This window comes from Chaetodon trifascialis, chromosome 21 (assembly GCF_039877785.1).
Source record: "Chaetodon trifascialis isolate fChaTrf1 chromosome 21, fChaTrf1.hap1, whole genome shotgun sequence".
NCBI lineage: Eukaryota > Metazoa > Chordata > Actinopteri > Chaetodontiformes > Chaetodontidae > Chaetodon > Chaetodon trifascialis.
In genome coordinates, this window is record NC_092076.1 from 10,138,322 (window position 1) to 10,159,587 (window position 21,266).

The 21,266-nt window shown below is 42.9% G+C and overlaps 1 protein-coding gene across 1 annotated transcript in view; it reads left to right on the plus strand.

Moving 5' to 3' along the window:
* plce1 (phospholipase C, epsilon 1) overlaps nt 1–21,266 on the plus strand; it is a 63,727-nt gene that overhangs the window by 34,503 nt on the left and 7,958 nt on the right. Inside the window, exons 7-33 of the mRNA XM_070990650.1 lie at nt 1,691–1,845; nt 1,999–2,166; nt 7,159–7,304; nt 7,386–7,533; nt 7,681–7,791; nt 7,886–7,995; nt 8,118–8,234; nt 10,147–10,275; nt 10,355–10,491; nt 11,018–11,124; nt 11,353–11,477; nt 11,598–11,742; nt 11,854–12,018; nt 12,397–12,511; nt 12,641–12,800; nt 12,897–13,019; nt 13,933–14,069; nt 14,172–14,410; nt 14,621–14,682; nt 14,810–14,975; nt 15,059–15,166; nt 15,574–15,690; nt 16,348–16,506; nt 16,867–17,002; nt 17,236–17,277; nt 19,645–19,763; nt 20,198–20,315. Of these exons, the coding sequence (XP_070846751.1) occupies nt 1,691–1,845; nt 1,999–2,166; nt 7,159–7,304; nt 7,386–7,533; nt 7,681–7,791; nt 7,886–7,995; nt 8,118–8,234; nt 10,147–10,275; nt 10,355–10,491; nt 11,018–11,124; nt 11,353–11,477; nt 11,598–11,742; nt 11,854–12,018; nt 12,397–12,511; nt 12,641–12,800; nt 12,897–13,019; nt 13,933–14,069; nt 14,172–14,410; nt 14,621–14,682; nt 14,810–14,975; nt 15,059–15,166; nt 15,574–15,690; nt 16,348–16,506; nt 16,867–17,002; nt 17,236–17,277; nt 19,645–19,763; nt 20,198–20,315 (3,564 nt within the window). The remainder of the gene's footprint in view (nt 1–1,690; nt 1,846–1,998; nt 2,167–7,158; nt 7,305–7,385; nt 7,534–7,680; nt 7,792–7,885; nt 7,996–8,117; nt 8,235–10,146; nt 10,276–10,354; nt 10,492–11,017; nt 11,125–11,352; nt 11,478–11,597; nt 11,743–11,853; nt 12,019–12,396; nt 12,512–12,640; nt 12,801–12,896; nt 13,020–13,932; nt 14,070–14,171; nt 14,411–14,620; nt 14,683–14,809; nt 14,976–15,058; nt 15,167–15,573; nt 15,691–16,347; nt 16,507–16,866; nt 17,003–17,235; nt 17,278–19,644; nt 19,764–20,197; nt 20,316–21,266) is intronic.

Sequence of the window (21,266 nt, forward strand, 5' to 3'; positions counted from 1 at the left end):
GATGATCTCTGCCATAGAGCTCTTGTGAATTGAAAAAAATGATTTACAGGCTAAATGATCTGTGTTTCAGGACAGCAGGCCACCTCTAACCCCAGTCGTTAAATTGTTTTTATCCTTTGTTTCATTTAAACCAAATATTTATATGACGAATGTGCCCCAGGTCTGGACTATACACTGAAGCTTCATTCATAACCTGTAGTTTGTTCCTCTGTAGCACATTTAAAGGATTTAGGGGATTATGCTGTCTGTCTAACGGAGATAGATGGCTCACACCTGCCACACAGTGTACACTACAAAATTTCCACTTATCATACATCCCTTCCTTCCTCTCTTCCCGTCTCTCCTCTGCTCTCATTTCTCTCGGATTTTTTCTTGCTTCTTAGAAGAATGTTTCACTGATCTTGTCTCTGTTCAAGCAACCTTTGCTTTGTCCTGAACCCCATTTTAATCTTTCTGTTCTTCTTCTTCCCCTTCCTTCCCTTCCTCATCTCTCAGGCTCAGTCTGTCTATGACACACACACACACACACACACACACACACACACACACACACACACACACACACACACACACACTGAGAGTTCAATACAGAAGCTGTGAAGCCGGATCCACAAATCAAACTGTGTAAATAAGCTATTTTTCTTCCTGCAGAGCAGTCACTGCTGTTGCTATGACTACAGTGTTGCACATCTCAAGGGTTACTAGGGACGACCTTTAAGTGTCTGCATACTGCATGCATGCACTGTGTGTGTGGACAGAGACCGTCTAATTCCTGGCGTTCAATCAAACATCGACTTGCCTTCATGTTACTGCACTATATACGTTGTTTCAGTGTCTTGTAAGGCTGAACAATGTACAAAAATAAAAAAATAGAAATCATACTGCGATTATCTTTATTTATTTTCGTTTATTTCCTTTATTATTTTTTTAATTGTTCAGCCCGAGTGTCGCAGCTTCAGTTCAACTGGAAACGTCACCCCAGTCACCCCTGTCTCAGAAGATGGTACTTTTTGTGGGGCAGAAACGACATCCAAGTAACTACAATAGCTTCTGTACATTTCTGCGATCAAACTGCAGGTGAAATTCCTCAAAAAGTCCCTCAAATGTTTCCTGGAAAAGCTCCCGCAGTGGAAAGAGCCTGTTAGTTTATGTGGCATTCATCCCGACAATGTACAGTATGTCTACCTGGCAGCTCCAGCACCAGCGCAGGAACTGTCCATTAGTCCTTTGTTAGCAGAGATGAGGACGGGTTTGCATATGTGCATGTGCGTGCGTGTATGTGTGTAAACAGACAGACTAATGGACCCGACCGAAATCCAAACACAGGAACTGGCAGGTGATCATTGCTGTTTACCTCTGGTGGGTGAAGTGTGAGGGCGTCTTTTGGCTGGTTGAGATTGGATGGTATGCAGAGATTGATGGTTCAGAAGACTTGAGACATTCAGCTTGTTCCTGAAAAAGAGAAAGACATTTCATTGAGGCTTAAAACTTTTATGGTGAAAGGGAAACATCAGAGTAGATCATGTCTCCTCGCTCTGATTTCTCCTTCTAGGTCTTTTTCTTTTAATGCATTCAGCCTTTTTCTCTCACTGCGCACTTAAAATGCCAGCTTGATGGTGTCATGGCATGTGGAAAAAGGAGGATCATCAGTGTAAAATTTATGATCTCTGTCTTCCGTCTGTCCATCCAGAGCGTCAGCTGGCCAACAGCATGACCAGCAGCAGCTCTCTTCCTCCCAGTGTCAGTGGGATCAGTAAGGAACTGGCAGAGGTGCGCCACCTTGTCCAGTTCCCCGAGGAGATCGCCTGTATCCTCACCGAGCAAGAACAGCAGCTCTACCAGCGGGTGGGAGGAATTTACACACACATATGTCACAAATTATGAAGAATATTAATTGGTTTTGGTTTTTCTTCACAGAAATGAATCTGTATTTTTTTCTAAACTGGCAGAAATACCATAATCATTCATCTGTCTCTTCCATACTGCGTCTGTCCGCAGGTCTTTCCTCTGGACTACCTCTGTTTCCTCACTCGAGATCTGGGCAGTCCCGAGTGTCAAACCAAACGCCACCCAAACCTCAAGGCCTCGCTGTCAGTCCCCACCATGCCTACCCAGAGCGCTCAGCGAAGTAATGCTGTGGAGGACCTGGTGGCGCGCTTCAATGAGGTGAGGAGTCGGCTTATATAAAATGTGTGTGTTTGGTATTGTTATGTTTATTTATTTATTTATTTATTTATGTCTCATACATATGCAATCAAACACATAAGCATGTAAAATAGGCTCTAAATCAGAGGCTGTCACTCTTCACAGTAGGGCAGCGACTAAAGATTATTTTTCTTATCCATTAATTTGAAAATTTGTTGAATCATTAGTCTTTAAATGATCTAAAAATGCCCAAGGCAATGTCTGCAAAGTGTTTGTTTAGTCCAAACAGCAGTCCGAATGGCAAATGTATTGAATTTCACGTCATAAAAGGCAAAGAAAAACAGCAGTTCCTCACAGCTGGAACCTAATTTTCTGTCCATCTGCCAATCAATAAATCGACTAATTGTTTCAGCTCAGCTTCAAACCTGGCATGAGCGTGTTTTACCCTGTTTGTGGTGTGACCTTTAGAAGTAAGTATCTCGGCTTTACGGGCTGTGATTTATCACAGTGACCTTGCACAGTCAGCCTGTATCTCACAAGCTCAGTTTTTACTGCAGGATTTAAGTCTGGATGAGATCACTTGAGAACCAGTGATACCAATCAGCGAATAGTTTAACGGTGTGACTCCTGAATGCCTGGAACGATTTAAACAAGACCATATAGAGACGTTGTTCATGTTGAAAGAGGGCACTTCTGCGCTGTTGGGAAGATATTGATTTAAAAAAAAACGAAAAAAAAAAAACAGTGTTGAGGGCCCTTTAGTGACCTCCGCTGACATCACCAGCGACAGGGAACATGCACGCATCATGATTTGACATGAATGTGAATGGCTGAAAAGCATAACAGACCAGTAATTGTGTTTGCCTTGTTGTAATTGCCGTGTGAGTCGTACCAACTTATCAGCTCATGACTGAAGCGCACACACACAAGCGCACACACTCACAGCGGCGTAAGTGGGCTAAAGTTATTCTCCCCTTGCGTCTTTTCTGGTGAGGGACTTCAAGAATAAACAATCACAACACTGTGCTGCCGAGAAAGAGAAAGCGAGAGAGGGAGAGATTGATTGGAAATGATGTCATCTTTAAGTTGCATGCCTTTCGCATCAGCTGGTTTTCATTTAAGTCAGCGAGAGGAGAGACGCACAAAAAATAGTCTCCCAAATGTGCATTGTAGCCATATAAGGGCACAATGGAGTCAAATGACAACAGTGATCCTCCTTGTGAAGACCCCGATGGAGTGGCTTCAGATCACGACGCTGTCAGAGGGAGATGAGATGCTGGTGGAGTATTCTGCAGTAGCTTTGACTGCAAGCTGTGGTTTGGAGAGGTTTCTCTGGGATTTTCCTCAGCGATTGTGGTCTTATGTCAATTATTTACATTAGAAAATTGTTAAAGGATCTTTCAATTTCCAGTTCCTCTTCACCAGGCACTCCTGCTTTTATTCTTTTAACAGCTCCAACAGACCATCACTCGCACCGGTAGTCAAGCGGAAACCATTAGACAGTTAATGGATTAGTTGAGAAAAATTAATCAGCAACTATTTTGATTAATTTAATGAATTTCCCTTCATTTTTTTAGTCTTATATATTTGGAAACTGAAAATCTTTGAGTTCTCTTCATGTGTGCGTATAATCCATCTATAACTTTGTATTTTGTCTGTAATTTTACTGTATTGGTCTATTCAGTACACATGACATCTATCTGTTGTTTTTTTTTTTTTTTTTTTGGTTTGATTTATGATATATGAGTGAAAATGCTTTGACTTGACTGTTGATTTAACAAAACACAAGATTTAAGATGCCAAGCTACGTTCCAAAAAGAGATCTTCACTACAAGAGGAAGAAGTGGCCATTAGGTAGGTAACATATTGTGGAAGAGCTGACCACACTGCCCTGGAGTGGATCCACACTTTTCAGATATTACTTTATTAGCTTTAGAGTCTGATTTCTTTCCTCACACTTGACAGACAACATTCCATAAATTTAAATCGAATTTTCCCAAAAGTATCAAATGGTTTCGATTCGGTTCGTTTTCGAGCCATGTATGGGAGTGAAAGATAAGAGGACAGCGCGGCGAGAGAAACTCTGGCGGCGGGGAAGGGTGAGCAGTGTGGGCCCCTTCGTGTCTGTCCGTAGTGTTTAGCTTTGACAGGGTGAGTACAGTATGTGCTCATGCGCTGAGTTTGTAATAGTTCTCTGTCAACGTTGGTTATGTAATTCATGTATCAAGGAGAAACTGACCCTCATAGTTCAACTAATAACATGTGCACAGATGGAGATGGACAGACAGATGGACACATACACAAACATCAAAGGGGGATCAGCTTGTACCTAGCTCTGGCTCTGTGTGTGTGTGTGTGTGTGTGTGTGTGTGTGTGTTTGAAATATTGTCAAGCTGCCAGTGATACCACCTATGCTGTGTATGTACAGGAGGCTGTTGTTTAAGGAAACTTTGTGCATAACTCCTGCCTGTCCTTGTCTCTTGTTTGCTCTTTTCTGCTCCTCTGTGCCATCACACGCTCGCTCTATATATAGTGTCTCTTCATATCCTGTCTATTATCACACTGAGTACACACTTTTGCTATCTGGAATATCAGAAGAGATGCCAACTCTGTACAATGCCTTGATCAGTGGCGATTCAAAAAGACACTTTGCAGACCGTCGGAGTGGTTTAGATGGTGACTGTAACCCAACCCAGCTGCTGACTAGAAGAGACCGATAGCAGATTTTCATGCAAAGTGCATGCACAGAGCAGGAGAGTAACAGATAAGAGGCTGTGGGGCAGCAGGGCTGTTTGTCAGCGAGTCGTGTACAGTAGATTCTAGCTAAAGCTTCTGCACAATTTAAGCATTATAGAGTAAGATGCTGCATCCAGCTCCCGATCAGTATTTCCAGAACTTGAGGTGTCCATTTTTTTGGTGCACGCTAAAGTCTTCTTATGCATGTTGACTTCAAAAGTTCTTTCATGATGTTGGGAGCAACAGTTGAGAAACCAGTCCCACCATGAGGTCCCTTTAGTCGTCTACTGTTTCATGACAAAGAGGTAAAATCCTTCAGCTGATGAAGACTAGAGCTCCAGAGCAGACCTCGTGATGCGATTGTTTTCTCAGCCGTTTTCAGGAATAACCTTTGAAAATCAGTTACGTTGTAGTTCCACTCTGCTGCATGATGCATTTTTGTGGGATTTGAAGGAAAACTGGTGCAACTTTTCTCTTCAGGCTTCTCAGTTTGAGTGAAAAAAGGCACCGCAGAGCAGATTAGAGGAGACAGTCAACTGTCAGAGATGGATTATATTTTCATAGTAACCTTCCCAGCCCTCAGCCGTCCTCATGCCCATGCTCCTATCACACAGGAATGCACGAACTGGTGTGTTTCCACTCATGTCGGATAGGCAGAAAATGTGAGACCTAACAAACCGTAACACTATTAACATAAGTGAGTTTGAAATCATGACAAGCAGCTTTTTAGAGCTGGACAAATGAAATTTAGCATTCTATCAAAGACTGCAGATTATGTGTTTATGGAGTAAGCTCTGCGTATGCACAAGCTCATATCTAAGATGTCTGTTTATACTGTGTGTTAAATTGTATGTATATACATGTGTGTGCTTGAGGTTGATATGTGAGTCCATGCTCTCGTACCTAGTGCATGCTAATGGTCTGTATTCTGTAAATGGGCAGAGGCTTTGATTGCTATGTATGATTTCTGTGCTTGCTTGTGAATGAATCCACTCAGATTAATCGCTTTTCATCAAACACAAACTCCACCTGTGAAATTGAGTACTTTGTTACATGTTGTGGAGCGTGCATGCGTGTGTGCATGCGTTTGCAGCTTTACTTAGTCCCAGTGAAGTAAGACTGTGGTGGGCTTTACAGATCCTTACATAACCCAGTAATAGATCTCTGGGCCAGGGGAATGTTTTTACCGCCTGCAAGGGGGTTAGGGAGTTTGAGTGTGTGTGTGTGTGTGTGTGTGTGTGTGTGTGTGTGTGTGTGTGTGTGTGTGTGTGTGTGTGTGTGTGTGTGTGTGTGTGTGTGTGTGTGGCAGTGTGTCTGTGCGCGCGCGCGCTTTTACAGTATGTGTGTGTGTGAATACATTCATGAGGCTCTAACGCATAGAGACACCAGAGAGCAAGAAGCAGCCAGATTGAAATCTGATCTTTTCCTGTACTGTGAGTTTGTGTGTGTGTATTTAAGTGTGTGTGTGTGTGTGTTTAAGTGTGTGTTTGTCAATGGCAGAGAATGTGACAGGATGCACTGTGATACATATCTGCGTCTTCATTGTGTCTTTTGCGCGTGTTAGAGGGCGGTCAGTGCAGAGCGCAGCTGATAGATATCTGGTCGCATTCTTTTGTGTGTGTGTGTGTGTGTGTGTGTGTGTGTGTGTGTGTGTGTGTGTGTGTGTGTGTGTGTGTGGCAGTGTGTGGCAGTGTGTGGCCAGCTGGCAGGTCCTCTGCATACATTACCACTTTAGACACAGCTTGCCATGGCAGAATTTATGAGATGACATGAGCACAAGTAAGACCACACACAATACGGAGTTTCAGCTGATGGTCAGCTGAAACTCTGTATTAGTAGCAGCCTTTTAGTAACACAAACACACTTACAAGTAGTCCTGTGGTTTGGTACATGAAGTCAACCATCACGAGGATTGTCTAGTGTCAGAAATGTCCACTATTAAAACATTTTTGTTGTCTCTGTTGCACTCTGAAAATGACAATTAAGTTGAATCTAATCTTATCCTATTTTTTTCATGTAGTTCTGTGCAGCATTTTGAGCCAGTGCCAAGGCTTATGAGATATTTTATCATTGGAGAAGGATCATTTTTCAGTGAATATTAGAAGTATATTCATTTTGAATATTAAAAATTGTTATAAATTGCATAAAAAACACATTGTTTCAAAAAGAAAATTGGCCTTCTACCAGGGACAGCTTCTCTGTGTTTAATGAAGAGCCCTGTCTTTAGTCTGTTTATCATCTTTAAGGTCATAGTAACATTGCCCTCTATATCAACAGGTGAGTTCATGGGTGACGTGGCTAATCCTAACAGCGGGGTCCATGGAGGAGAAGAGGGAGGTCTTCTCCTACCTGGTCCATGTCGCTAAATGCTGTTGGAACATGGGAAACTACAACGGTGTCATGGAGTTCCTGGCTGGACTCAGGTTGGGGACACACGGACACATACTCGTATATGCTTGCAGACTGTACAGAGACATGTGCGTGAGAGTGTCTTTGTCCTCCAGGTCCCGCAAGGTGCTGAAGATGTGGCAGTTCATGGATCAGTCAGACATCGAGACCATGAGGAGCTTAAAGGACGCCATGGCTCAGCACGAGTCTTCTTCTGAGTACAAGAAGGTTGTGACCAGAGCTCTTAATATTCCAGGATGCAAGGTAGGTTTGCTGTTTATCCAGGTGACATTTGGGAATTGTCTAATTGGTCATAAATTACCTCTTTATGCCAGTATGCATTTGTTTCATAATAGTTCACATTATTTCTTCGTCGTCTGACCAATTGTGTGTCCCGTCGCTGCACTGTAGGTGGTGCCATTCTGTGGGGTTTTTCTGAAGGAGCTGAGTGACGCGTTGGATGGGACGGCAAGCATCATGAGCCTCAAGCCACCTCTAGATAATACAGAGGACTCCATAGACGTACGCCTGCACAAACATGCACACATCTCATAGAAAAAACTAACGCAGTATGAATCAGAGGTCGTGTTAGTCTAATTCACCCTGCTCTCTCTAGTTTGTGTCTGACTACGGCGGCCAACACAACTTCATGTCGCGGTCTGGTCCAGATGGTCTACACGTCCCAGAGAAAGAAGCGACTGTCAGCAACATCCTCCAGATTATCAGGTACGCTCCACCCTTCAAAACATGGTTTCTCTTCTTTATCCGTCCGCTTCACCGCTTTTCTTCTCCTTCTTTCTTCTCCTCTCACTCGACTCCCCTCTGACTCTCCTCTTTCTGCTCCTCAGATCTTGTAATCGTAGTTTGGAGGCCGAGGATCCTGATGAGGCATCCACCAGTCCCTCCTCTACTGGCCCTTCCCCTGCATCCAGAAACAACTCCTTCAGGGACCGCTGCCGCAATCAGTCAGTCACCCTTTTTTCTTGCATGACATAAGCTTGTTTCTTAAATTTTTCTTTACCCCAGAGAGTTCTGCATCAAACAGCGACTCTGGAGCGTCTGGTTTAATGATACCTTAGAAGGGTCAGTTTTCTGACCCAGGGTCTTGAACCCATCCACCTGAAGGATGATCTCTGACTGTGGGGCATGTTGCGCAAGCTGTGACCAAGCTTTTGAGACATTTAGTACAGTATCAAATAGCACAGAGCATGTGATGCAGACAGTGGGACATGGTGTACTGCGGTTGTTTTTCACATTTCACATTCTTGTTTTAATATAAATGTGTGTGTTGTAAAGAGTCAGTTTTTCATCCTTAATCTGTTATATGGATGCTTTAATGTCCCTTTACATCTCTTATGCTGCTTAAAGATTTTTGAATATAGGAGTTATATAGCTAGTCTCAGTTTGTTTATCAATATACACTATACTACTTTATTTTTGTGGCGAGGCGCTCCTTTAAGGTAGACTGGAAAATATTCTATTGCTCAGCACTGTGACCCGTCCTGCCAAAGGTCTGTTTCCAAAATTGAGTTCTTTATTTTCCTGTTCGTTCACAGACAGTGACTCACAGACAAAGTTGAAGAAAATGGCTCTATTATAGATTTATAGTGGAACTATGAGCTTCCATGCCGTATTCATCTCACTTCAGAATGAATACGTAATTGCTGTGCTTCATCACGAGTTAGTGGATGCAGAGTTAGCAGTTTCTGAAAATGTAAACATGCTACCACTCTTGGAATAATTAGACAAGTGCTCCGTGATGTTTTCAAAAGACTAAAAGTTGGATTTTTCAATGGCAAAGTATGCTTTTTGAAAATTAAGAATATGATATAGATACTTTGATTTCCTCACATGTGGATATTTTGCATTCACAGCACAATTTCGGATGTACTGCTTGTTTACTGTACTGAACAGAATATTTTCTTTTATAAACACTGGCACGGGATAATGGATTTGTGAAGGAACACATTTGCAGATTGTTATTGAGATGGGGTGATGATCACATAAACTCCTGTGTCACAGAGAAAACAGATAACAGGTTAGTTTCCTGTCGGGATGGGAAGGAACAGAGCTCTGGTACTTTTCAGCACACTGGTGGAAAGCCGCTAATGGCACAAGCTGGAATTTGGTTGTGAAAATGCTGTTTGAAATCTCATTTTATTTCAAGCTTGACCTTTGGTGTTTGTATAAAGGAAACCTGGATTGTCTTCTCTGTGTTTCTCGACATTTTTCTCTGACTGAGTTATTATTTCATGTTGGAGCTCGACTAACAACTCTATTTCATCTTGGCCAGGGGGATGGTGTTCATTTTTTTGCACTGGGATGCTGATAAATATTATCTTCCTTACTCAAAGAGGATTAGGAATTCTTTTCCTGTGTCCACAATCTTCCCCACTGGTGTTTTTGAGCTTTTTGCTCTTTTTCTCTTCCCTTCTGAGAACTTGTGTACAAACGTCTCTGTCCGCCCTTTACTCGTCTCATTCCTCTCCTCCTTCTTTGTCCCCCTCTCCCATTCTAGTTCACATTCATTTAGGACGCCTCCAGAATCAAAACGTGTCTTGTAAGTGGTTATAAGCGTGTCGGGGTTTGAAGATTAGCAGTTTGAGTAGAAGCTTGTTTAGTAGTCAAGGAATGTGCAATGACAAATGCATGATGTGTTTTTGCTTGTTCAACCGATGCACTGCAGTATGGATTTTGTGCTGTTTATGTATAGACGCAGGTCATTTCTTACATCTGACTGGACCTCAATGCATTTTCTGAATAACTGCTTTTGCTGCAGTAGTTAAAATTACATGTAGAAAGTGATGCCTGTGGAAATCGGTAAAATAAACTTTCAGATACTATATTTATTTATTTATTTATTTTACTTTTCTTCAGATTCACGGTCGGGGACTTGTCAGATTCAGAGAGCGACTTGTCGTCTGAGCCGGTGGTGAAAGAGGTGGAGTTTCAGGGGACCGAGGAGACGCACAGGGCTTTCAGCCACGGCACTGAGCTCATTCCATGGTAAGAAAAACACACACAAACAGACATACTGTATATAACTTAGCAGACGCTCCACGATTTGTGTATTTTCTTCTTCTAGGTACGTACTGTCACTGCAACCAGATGTTCACCAGTTTCTGCTGCAGGGGGCTACGGTCATCCACTATGACCAGGACAGCCACCTCACAGCTCGCTGTCTGCTGCGACTGCAGCCTGACAACACAACACTCACCTGGGGTAAATTATGACAGTGTCATCATGTAAAAGATTTCAATGTAATTTAAATGACATGTGCATTTCCCCTGCTGGGAACCACCTGTCATTTATGTTTATTTAATCTTGAGTTTGTATTATTCGGACTGTTTTATTCATAACATATGTAAATTTTGTTTACTATTGTTAATTTTAAAGGGTTATTTACAAGGAGTGTGGGGTTTTTAAGGTGAATATAAGGTGACCTTGAACGAACTGTTACTTACATCAGAACATAACAACATGTTTATATCTGATGAGTCCCATTTCCTGTCTCATTACTACTCTTTAAACAAATGGAAAACAGGCATCCACGATATATAAAAAAAATCATATTTCCTGTGTCATTATTATGTTTCAAACATATTATCCACTGGAGGTAAACATTGGGTTTGTTGGAGGACACACAAGTTAAACTTGTTGTAAATGTGTGCATTTGTGTGCAAGCTGCTCAATTTCCTGTGTCTTTACTACATTTCAAACATGTCGTAAATGTGTTGATTTTTGGCAGGTAAGCCTCAGAGCGGAGGGGCTACCCCCACAGAGCAACCGCTGGGACTAGGTCAGACTGTCGTGGCAGGACTGGCGGAGGGCCTTTTGGACCTGGGAGTGGTGAAGGTCTGTTAAATAACACGTTTCTATTCTATCTTTTTAAAAAATATGACTTCTCACTGACCCCAGAAAATGTAGCTGCATTATTTCGAATATGGTTATTTCCCAGTTGAATTCTCAAGTTAATTTAACTTGAAGGGTTAGACACCAGTTTTGTGTTTGAGTAGCATTTGACATTCATTAGTTCGACTGTCCTCATAATTGTCCTAATATTGTGTTTATTGGAATATGCAGGCAGTCTTCCTGGGTCACCAGGGAGTGGACGTTCATGCTGTATGTTTGCAAAACAAGCTGAGCCAGATGACGGTGGAGGAGAACGGTCTCAGCCTCCTCTACGGTCTCAGCACCACCGATAACAGGTTAGAGCCTTGTTACCACCAGCACACTGCTTTGAAGTCCACTTTCGAACACTGATGCATTGGTAAAACACCTCGCAGTTCACTCAGTATTTTAACTAACCTGCTCACTTCTGCCATCAGACTGCTGCACTTTGTGGCCCCAAACCACACGGCACGAATGCTCCATAAGGGCCTGTCAGAGCTGGTGAATGCAACCAGAAAACTGAAGAAGTTTCCTGACCAAAGGCTGCAGTGGCTGAGGAGGCAGTATGTCAGTTTGTATCAGGTAAACTACCTTTCTTGTACACATGCCTATTTTTCCATAAATGTCTTTGGACGTCCTTGTCTGTGTTTTCTTCCTCCCTGTTCACCGTTTCCACATGTTTGTCTCTGTTAGGAGGATGGCAGGTACGAAGGCCCAACGCTCGCCCATGCCATTGAGCTGTTTGGTGGGAGGAGGTGGAACATGGGTACGGGTGGAGTGGAGAAACCTGCCAGCCAGAAAAACAGCCCTCTGAGCATCAATGATAAGACCAAGAAGAAGAAGAAGGTCCTCGTTAGGGTCAGTACATTGAAAAAATCTGTCGTTGTTACTTTCTCTGTCAATTTAGCTGAGATCCTTATCAAAATGAGAAAGCAGGTATTCACCAGCTCACTTTTTGAAAGCAAAGTGTACCTGCAGGTATACTTTTGATCTTTCACATCATAGACTGGATTTCCACCATTATACCACTGATTCGACATGTTAAAGTCCATACAGAGCTCCCTGCTTTCTGCTGTTTCCTCCAGTGATACAGCTGTTATAATAGAGAGCGCACTGCACATATGGCAAGCCTCTGGCGCTCCACAGCTCAGTTTTTACACTCCTCGTGATACCTACCGACTCAATCAGATGTAGTTTGTTTTTAACGTGGCGTATGTGTTTACACACCAAACACAGGGAGACAGCGGGGACGCCACGGATGACGAGATGGTTTCCAGGAAAACGCGGAGCTGTAAGGAGGGACTGTATCGAAACGGACCAGAATCTGACAGCATCGACCAAGAAGATCCAGGTGACACTTAACGGAGTCATTAAGAATCAAAGATCTTCACAAGCCATCAAGCTCTTAATAGATCATTCCTGTGATACTGTCCTCGTCGGTATGATTTTTATTCATGCTCACTTCTCTTTGTCTCCGTAGAGGACAGCTTCCCTGGACCGTTCTCCCTCTCATCCAATAAAAACCAAGGATTGCTAGCCTCTTCTTCCTCATCCTCCTCTTCCTCCAGCATGGCAGGGTCCAACCATTCCCGACCGCAGTCCTCTCCAATCCTCTCAGGAACAGCCAAATCACAGCCAGGGTACAAATATGACTGGATATGAGGATGGGCGGCGTGAAAGTCACCTTTGCTTCTCATTCAGGTTGAGATATTTTGGCTCTTCTTTGTGGGTTTTAGGGCATGGAGCAGCAGGTCGTGGCACGGTCGAGGCAAAGGCTGTTTCAAAGGCTTCCAGAACCTCATGATCTCTGACAGCACGATGAGCTTCATTGAGTTTGTTGAGCTCTTCAAGTCCTTCAGGTAAACGCCAAAAATGATTCTAGTAGATCGTGTTGTTTGACATTCTTAGTGTCCTGTAGTGTAAGTTACTGTCATTAAAGCAGAGATTCACATAATGTAAGTATGTTTCTGTTCACAGTCAGTAATGGCCTGAAGCACTGATCTGTGTATATTGTACATGTTCTGTTCAGTATTTTTCTTCTATAATGCTTTTGTGTAATTGTTGTGTTTTTATCAATAGCAGCTGAAAACAGCATGATAAAACACATTCAACAAATGCTTCTCAAGGTTATCATGCCATCCCTAGGATTCGTGTCTTTATAATATTTAGCTTCTGTAATATTTTCCCCTGTCAAATGAAAGGAAGCAGTGTTTTGCCTTGATAAGCAGTGGATTATTTTCATACCAGTCCTCCTACATTTCTTAGATTGTAGCGTATCCTCTCATCTGCTGCCCAGCAGTTTCCTTTTAAATTCCGCTCTTGCTCAGCTATGCAGAGAAAATGGAGGTGCAGTACTTCAGCAGATCAGCCTCTCAAAAATCATGCTTATTTTCCGAAAGAGATGTCTTATATTTAGCCATCTGACAACTCAGACAACTCTCACATCCGTTTCTTTATCGAGAGCACTCAGAAGAACTCATATGAGGCGTAGCCAAACAAAATATAATCAAGTAAATCAAAGTCTATAAATGTGACTTTTAAGTTGGCCTTGATAAGACATGTAGATGCAATCAAATGCATTAAACATGGAATAAATTCATCCAAAGTTCAAGTGCTCTGAAGTCGAGACAGGCAATTTTATTTCGTCTCCCACAAGGCAATGCTTCGGCACGTCTGTCTGTACTTTGCTGAATTTATTGGGATTAAATCCTATGATGAACTGCTAATCAGTCTACAGTGGCTAAATTCTGCTATGCATCATTTCCTCCACAGTATCCGAAGCAGGAAGGACCTGAAGGAGCTGTTTGACACCTATGCTGTCCCCTGCAGTCGTTCAAGTCCAGAGTCTGCTCCTCTCTACACCAACCTCAGGATAGACGACAAAGACACAGGGCTACAGCCAGACCTTGGTAAGACTGTCAGCAGTCAAAGACATATCCACAAGCACCACTCTGCACCACCTTTTACTCGTTCTCCCTCACTCACACCAAACCTCTTCCTCTCCTCTCCAGACTTATTAACCCGTAATGGCTCTGATCTCGGCCTGTTTATCCGGACGAGGCAGCAAATGTCTGACAACCAGAAGCAGATCTCAGACGCCATTGCGGCAGCCAGCATTGTGACCAACGGGACGGGAGTGGAAAACGCATCGCTTGGTGTCTTGGGATTGGCTATCCCTCAGCTCAACGACTTCCTAGTCAACTGTCAGAGAGAGCATCTGAGCTATGATGAGATTCTCAGCATTATACAGGTGAAATCTGGGGCCTGGAGGGATAGTGCTTAAAAAACTATATAGCAGTATGAGCTGGATGGAGGGATGGAGGACATATACTGTAGCAAGGGCTGAAATAGACTTGTGAATTCACCAGATGGATGGACAGAATAAGGATGAAAGAAACTTGAGACACAAGGAAGGAAAAGGGACTGCTGATCAATAATGGTAATTAATTGTTTCTTGCAGAAATTCGAGCCCTCATCAAGCATGAGACAGATGGGTTGGATGTCATTTGAAGGCTTTGCAAGGTAGAGTAAAAATGAAGTATTTCAAAAGAAATTGCATATTCACGTCAGCACTGAAATCCTGAATACATCTTATTGTTGCTTGTTGGCTTAATGTATTGTTATCTAACCATCCGTCTCTCCATACCAGGTTCCTGATGGACAAGGAGAACTTTGCTTCTCGTATCGAGGAGTCCCAGATGAACGCAGAGGAGCTGCAGTACCCTCTGTCCTACTACTACATCGAGTCTTCTCATAACACCTATCTGACTGGACACCAGCTCAAAGGAGAGTCCTCTGTTGAGCTTTACAGTCAGGTCAGAGAGGCGATTTGTTTTTTAGAGACTACTTTAAGGTTTTTTATGTTTGCATCTGATCATTGAATGTAATTTTACACCAGGTGCTGCTGCAAGGCTGCAGGAGCGTCGAGTTGGACTGCTGGGATGGAGACGACGGCATGCCCGTTATTTATCACGGACACACGCTTACCACGAAGATCCCCTTTAAGGTTAGAAGTCCATATGAGTGATCTAACCAATCGCTGGCTCTCCTCGTGCACTGCTCCCATGCCTCACTTCATGGACTTATCGCCAGACATCATTGTACTGCTTTATGATGTATTTATTTTGACTAAAGTAGTCCAGGCGGAAATTCTGTTGCTTCAGTAAACCAAACAAATGTCAATTTTTAGAACTGACCTCAGTTCACCGGCTAAGAGCCATATCAATACTGTTTACTTTATGTAATCAGAGTTGGCCTGAACGGAGCCCTCAAACACCTGCATTTTATTTGATGTTGTTTCTAGGGGCCGTTTCAGTCAATCTCATTAATATTGGTTTCCACAGCATTTTACTGACTTTTATTTGACCTGGAGTGCTGTTTCTAAGGATTGCATCTCTCCCATGAATCCTCCAGGATGTGGTGGAAGCCATTAACCGGTCTGCATTTGTCAATTCTGACATGCCCGTCATCTTGTCCATAGAGAACCACTGCTCCCTCCCACAGCAACGCAAGATGGCTGAAATCTTCAAGGTATGACAGCAGCTGTGTCTAAAAAAAAGACTTGATGTTACAGACTTACAGAATTTACAGTTTAGTTTGCAGAAGCATGCATGCACCTTTGCCATCCTTTGTATCTTGGGAATTACATGCACCTACACCTTCAAGTAGTCTAGTTTCGAGTACAAGCACATGTTTTCCTCTACTGCACTTGTAACAGCAGTTTTTGAGCAGGAGCAGAACTCCACTCATTCGCTTTCCCAGATTTTCTCAGCTGCCACGGGCATTGGAACTGGCCGGTTTCCAGCCAGAGGCTTGCTTTTCTAATCTTCAGGCTGCAACCGTCTTTTCTTTTTTAAGTTGTACACTGAAGGCCACACATATCTGGGCATGACAGACGCATCATGGAATATCATCTCGCTTTCATCCAACAAAACTTCCCAGCATGCTATCCTCCCTGGAGACGGACCTCTGAGTGGCTTGATAAGGAGAAGTCTTTCATGTTCAGATAGCTCTGTGCCTCTGGCTAGCTTGTGTCACCACGGGCTTGTTTATTTGCAACGTTGTTTTGTGTTGATGAAAGCACTTTTGATTTTCCTGTCCTCCTCTCACTTGACATTACATTCTGGCTACATTAAAGGAGGTGATTTATTGATGTCTGCCTGTCGCGTGTGAATATTTACCCATCAGACGGTGTGCGGGGAACGTCTCGTGACGCGCTTCCTCTTTGAAAGCGACTTCAGCGATGACCCTCACCTGCCGTCGCCGCTGCAGCTGCGGGGGAGGATCCTCCTCAAGAACAAGAAGCTCAAAGCCCACCAGGCGCCGGTGGACATACTCAAACAGAAGGTTTGAGAAGAAAGAAAGACATCCTGTCCACACATATATAAACATGTACATAATTTATATTTCATGCCAGCCATTCTTTAAATGGCCTTCCAGACAGCATTAGTATATTGAATATTTAACACTGTTGATTAGAGTGCCGTCACATGTAAATAATAGATGCTAATGTGCCCATCACCCTATTTTCAGCTTACCTTGCACACATAATACTAAAGTATAAACACTATATATCTCTGCATATAAGAGCTTGTAATGTAATAGATATTGATCAGACACGGGAATATTTTTGTTGATGTTAGTTCCTATCGCACATTTTCTTGCAACACTTTATGTTTTTTATTTTTTACAATATTTTAATCTCAGGCTCACCAACTGGCCCACATGCAGGCCCAGGCTAGCAATGGGTCATCAGGGGTTACTTCGCCTGGAAACCACACCAACGAGGAGGAGGAAGAGGAGGAAGACGAGTACGATTATGACTACGAGTCTCTGTCAGATGGTAAGCAGAAAACACTTTGAAAGGCTAACACAAAACTCAACTGAACAAGCTTTCCGTGGACTCTCAGGTTAAAATGCCACATAGATTCTGTTGAGATTCTTCTGTTGAATCAGTTTCTGTTCACACCTTTATTCTGTCTCTCTTTTTTTTCTCCCACACTTAAGTCTCTGTTAACGTTGACACTGTTCTCACTCCATACCTTTCCTATTTTATCTCGCCTGTTTTTCACTTAGCCGATGTCCTCACAGCCTCTACTGCCTCATATGGCCTGGAAGGTAAATGCACGGCTCTGATGCACCTCTCTGTGTACCAGTGTTTCCACTGAGTTTTGCTTTGCAGTGGTAGTTGGCGGTCTGTCACTGATACATTGTGATCACTCCTTATTAGTATCTTAAAATGGGCTCTTTGGAGCTTTAGGGGGAAATTATGGGTCCTTGCTATGGTTGTCTACCACTGCAGAACGACTACAGAAGAAACACTTAGGCATCAGTGATGTGCATCATTGTTGTAGATGATTCCTGTATGTGCCTGCGTACTGTGACAGCTGCTAGCTTTCTGCTGTTTGTGGATGTCAGGTTATGCTCTGCAGCACTGTAGCTGTGTATCGTGCATAGCAAGCAGCAGCTGCGCAACTCCGATTCATTTGATAGTAAAAATGATTCTGGAAGCTTTGTTGCTTCTCATATGGAGATATAATTAATGTGCTAACAGTGAGGGTTTGACCTCCTCCCTCACTCTCCACTGTAGCTAATAAAATAAGGCCAACCATGGGTGTTCTTCAGACATTTTTACAACAGCACAGACATTATGACTCCACTTTGTAATCACTCGAACTCATAATGGTTTTAGAATCTCAATAGGGTGCCATCAAAGCATATCTATCACTACTAAATTGCTAACAGTGAGTGGTTAGCGACATCAGTGTTTGCTATGATTGTTTTATGACTATGATATAATTGCAATAATACAAGAAGCATCCTTAACTCCCAGCTTGCTCCAGCAGTTTTTCTTGTGCCACGTTTCAATGAAAATGTCTTTAATATTCGCTCATCATCCAAAATGACTAAATCATTCTTCTGTCACTGTGGACAGTGTGATTAGAGTCACCTGTGATGTGAGCTTGTGCTGTGTTTGTGTGCGCCTGCCTGTTTGATACAATGTGTTTTAGATGTCCTGCTTTAAGACGCAAGCTACAGTACAATCTGCCACACTGTTGAACTGCTTTCAGGGCAAGATGGGACCAAACTGTCTACCTCGAGGCTGACTGTCCATGACATCAAAATTCAGTGTTTTTACAATAAAACACTGCATGATTTCTTTTTCTCCCACAAACACATCACCTCCCTCTCTCCTCCCCTTCTTACTGTATTTGTGACCTCGCCAGTGGCTGGGCAGGCTCATCAGGGAAACAAAACAAAGCCATCTGGTTTCTCAGGCCCTACGCTGCCCCCACACTAAACAACAGACCAGGGGAAACTACCCTGTCCCGGTCCCAGTCCCAGCACTGCTCTCTCCTAATCCTTGCCCTCTGCTTGTCCCTGTCGGAAGTGTTTACCGATCACAGACCTTTCAAAAACCATTTCTCCAAACTAAACCTCAGAGTGGTTTCAGTTTTCGTCTCCATTTTTCTCCACATGCTTGTACTCAACATCAGCCACCCCAGGAAACATAAACCGTTGAGCACTAAACTGCCAAGTTGCCACCATCTCTTGTTTAGCGGTAGCTCCCTCCAGTCGCAGTCTGGTCCAAGTCACCTCTCTGGCTACTACCAGTGAAAAGATCCCGAATGTCAGGAATTAAACAAATTTCCTGTGATAAAAAGCTTCTGCATTTTCAAGCTGATATTTCTTTGGCTGCGATGTACGTGTAGGAGGACTGGGAGCAAAGGGAAGAACTCCCTACTGTTGCCCCTGTTTACAGTTGATAGACATTGCTTTGAAAGTCAATGAGGAGGGGGGCTTTGTGGGTGTTTGGCTTGGGAATATGCTCGTGGGATCTGCAAGTAGTTAGGGATACAGATAACGGCTTCTTCCATATAATTACTCTGTAATTGTCCCCACCTGCAGGTGTCTCAAAGGCATAAGTAATCAAACATTGCTGAACTATCTAACTCAAGTCTCCACTTAATGCTCTGATTTTATTGAATTGACAAGAAAAAACCCAACTCAGCATTTGTTTTTACAAGCAGTAAGCTAAATATACTTCTTCTGATGTATGTCTTGCTGGTGATTTAGCCTACAGTACATCAAGAGCAACTGTCAACTCCGATGCACAATTTGTACTTAGCAAATAAATTTCAAATCCCAGCTGGATCATTGTCAGTTTTTTGCCTCCTGGCTCAAATGTCGTCTGCTATGCTGCTGCCCATAGTCGCATGGTTGACTGGGATACAATTCATTAAGAAATATGTCCTTGAGGAATAAGTAAGCCTTAAAAAGAGGTGCGTTTGGGGGTGTGCTTGCTTGATTTGCAGATATCTCAACCTGACTGACTCAAACATATTTGTTGCATTTTCCATGTGGTTCAAAATCATTGTTTTTGACACTCGATTCACCTGCAGAACATATCCTGGGGATGTGTGCTCTGACAGATCCATTCTGAACAGCAGGGAGCCTTTAAAATTCGCTGTGTTTTCAACATAGATAACATCCTGGATGACAAGCCCGAGGGGAAGAGCTCAGCAGACAAAGAAGAGCAACCTGTTGATGAAATACCGAAGAGGATGAAGAAGTCTGATAGCACTACGCAGAGCAAAGGAAAGGTAGGGAACGACAGTATTAAAGTGACCTCACTGCTGCAACTGTGCCTGCATTGAATCATTTAACTTGTATACTTTTAAATATTCCTAAAAAGAAGTCAGTTTTTATAGCTACAGTATTTGGTTCCAGTGGGTATTCTGGCTGTTTGGATTCAAGCCACTGCTTATAAGTAATTTATTTTGGATTTATTTGCTTGATGTTTTTTTTTTATCTGGCAGATTACATCAAAGACTTGGAAATATGTTGAAGTCAACAGAAATTAGTTAAAAAGAAAGTTGTTTGTTTAGACTGAATTTGCTAATGATTTTGGATAGCGACCTGGCATGGAGGTTGAATGTGTTCTACTTCTGCCTGCGTATCTACTGCATGATGTCCCATCACTGTCTCTTCAGGTCAAACCATGTTTTCCTTGTCCCGTGTCTACCTGCTCATCTAGGTGTTTGACATGGAGCTGGGCGAGGAGTTTTACCTTCCTCAGAACAAGAAGGAGAGTCGACAGATTGCCCAGGAGCTGTCTGACCTCATCATCTACTGCCAGGCCGTGAAATTCCCCGGTAGAGAATACTTCACACACACTTCTTTCCCTTTCTTTACTTTCCATTGTCACACACATTTCTTTCCCTTCTCTCCTACACGGATTCTTCTCCCAGCACAAAATGATTTATTCTGTCAAAATCTGTCTTCCACCCTCTCCTCTTTTACTCCTGATATGCTTATCGTTGTCTCCTTTCTTTCTGTCTTGTCCCTCTCTAATCCACTCCCATGTCATATTCAAGAGGTCAAACCTCTCCCTGTGTTTCTCGAATTTTTTCATTGCAAGGCATTTAATATCTCTCCCACACAGGACACCCACCCAGATGAGGAATCTTTTTCTCTCCCATGGGAAAGATAGGGTTACTTTATTATGTTGTCAGTCCCAGAGCAGCACAACAGCAGCAGAGCTGTGATATACCGTCATTCAGGGAATGTTTTGGCATGTCCTGGATTATAGTTTAGTACCCCAGGTTCAAATCTGACCCATGGCCTTTGTCACATGTGTGTTTAAAATGAAAAAATGGCTGAATTTTCAGTTCAGGATGCTTGACTTTTCTTTCTCTACCCTTAAAAACTCTTTCCTATTTATTGGGATCCACTGTGTCTTCATTCCTTACTACCATTTATCTCCATTATTTCTTTTTGTCCCTTAAATATCAACCTCTTATCTCCTCTTTCCTCCCTCAAGTGTTCCCTTCTCTGCTTGCGTCCTCTTTTCTTTGCGTGACACTTGCCCTTATAAACCTTCCTGTGTTTCCACTTGGTATTTTATTTGTTTACTGTTTCCAGGGACCTGAGATCTGAGAGGGAGAGACGACGGGGCATGTAGCCCAATTCAGACAGACAGCAGACTGGTTTCTGCTGTCTGCTGTCTAGTGGCTGCAGATGGACATAGTTCTTCTAAATGCTTGTCTGCAAACATTTAAATCACTCATTATTCAGAAATGCATGGCGAATTTGTCATCTCAATT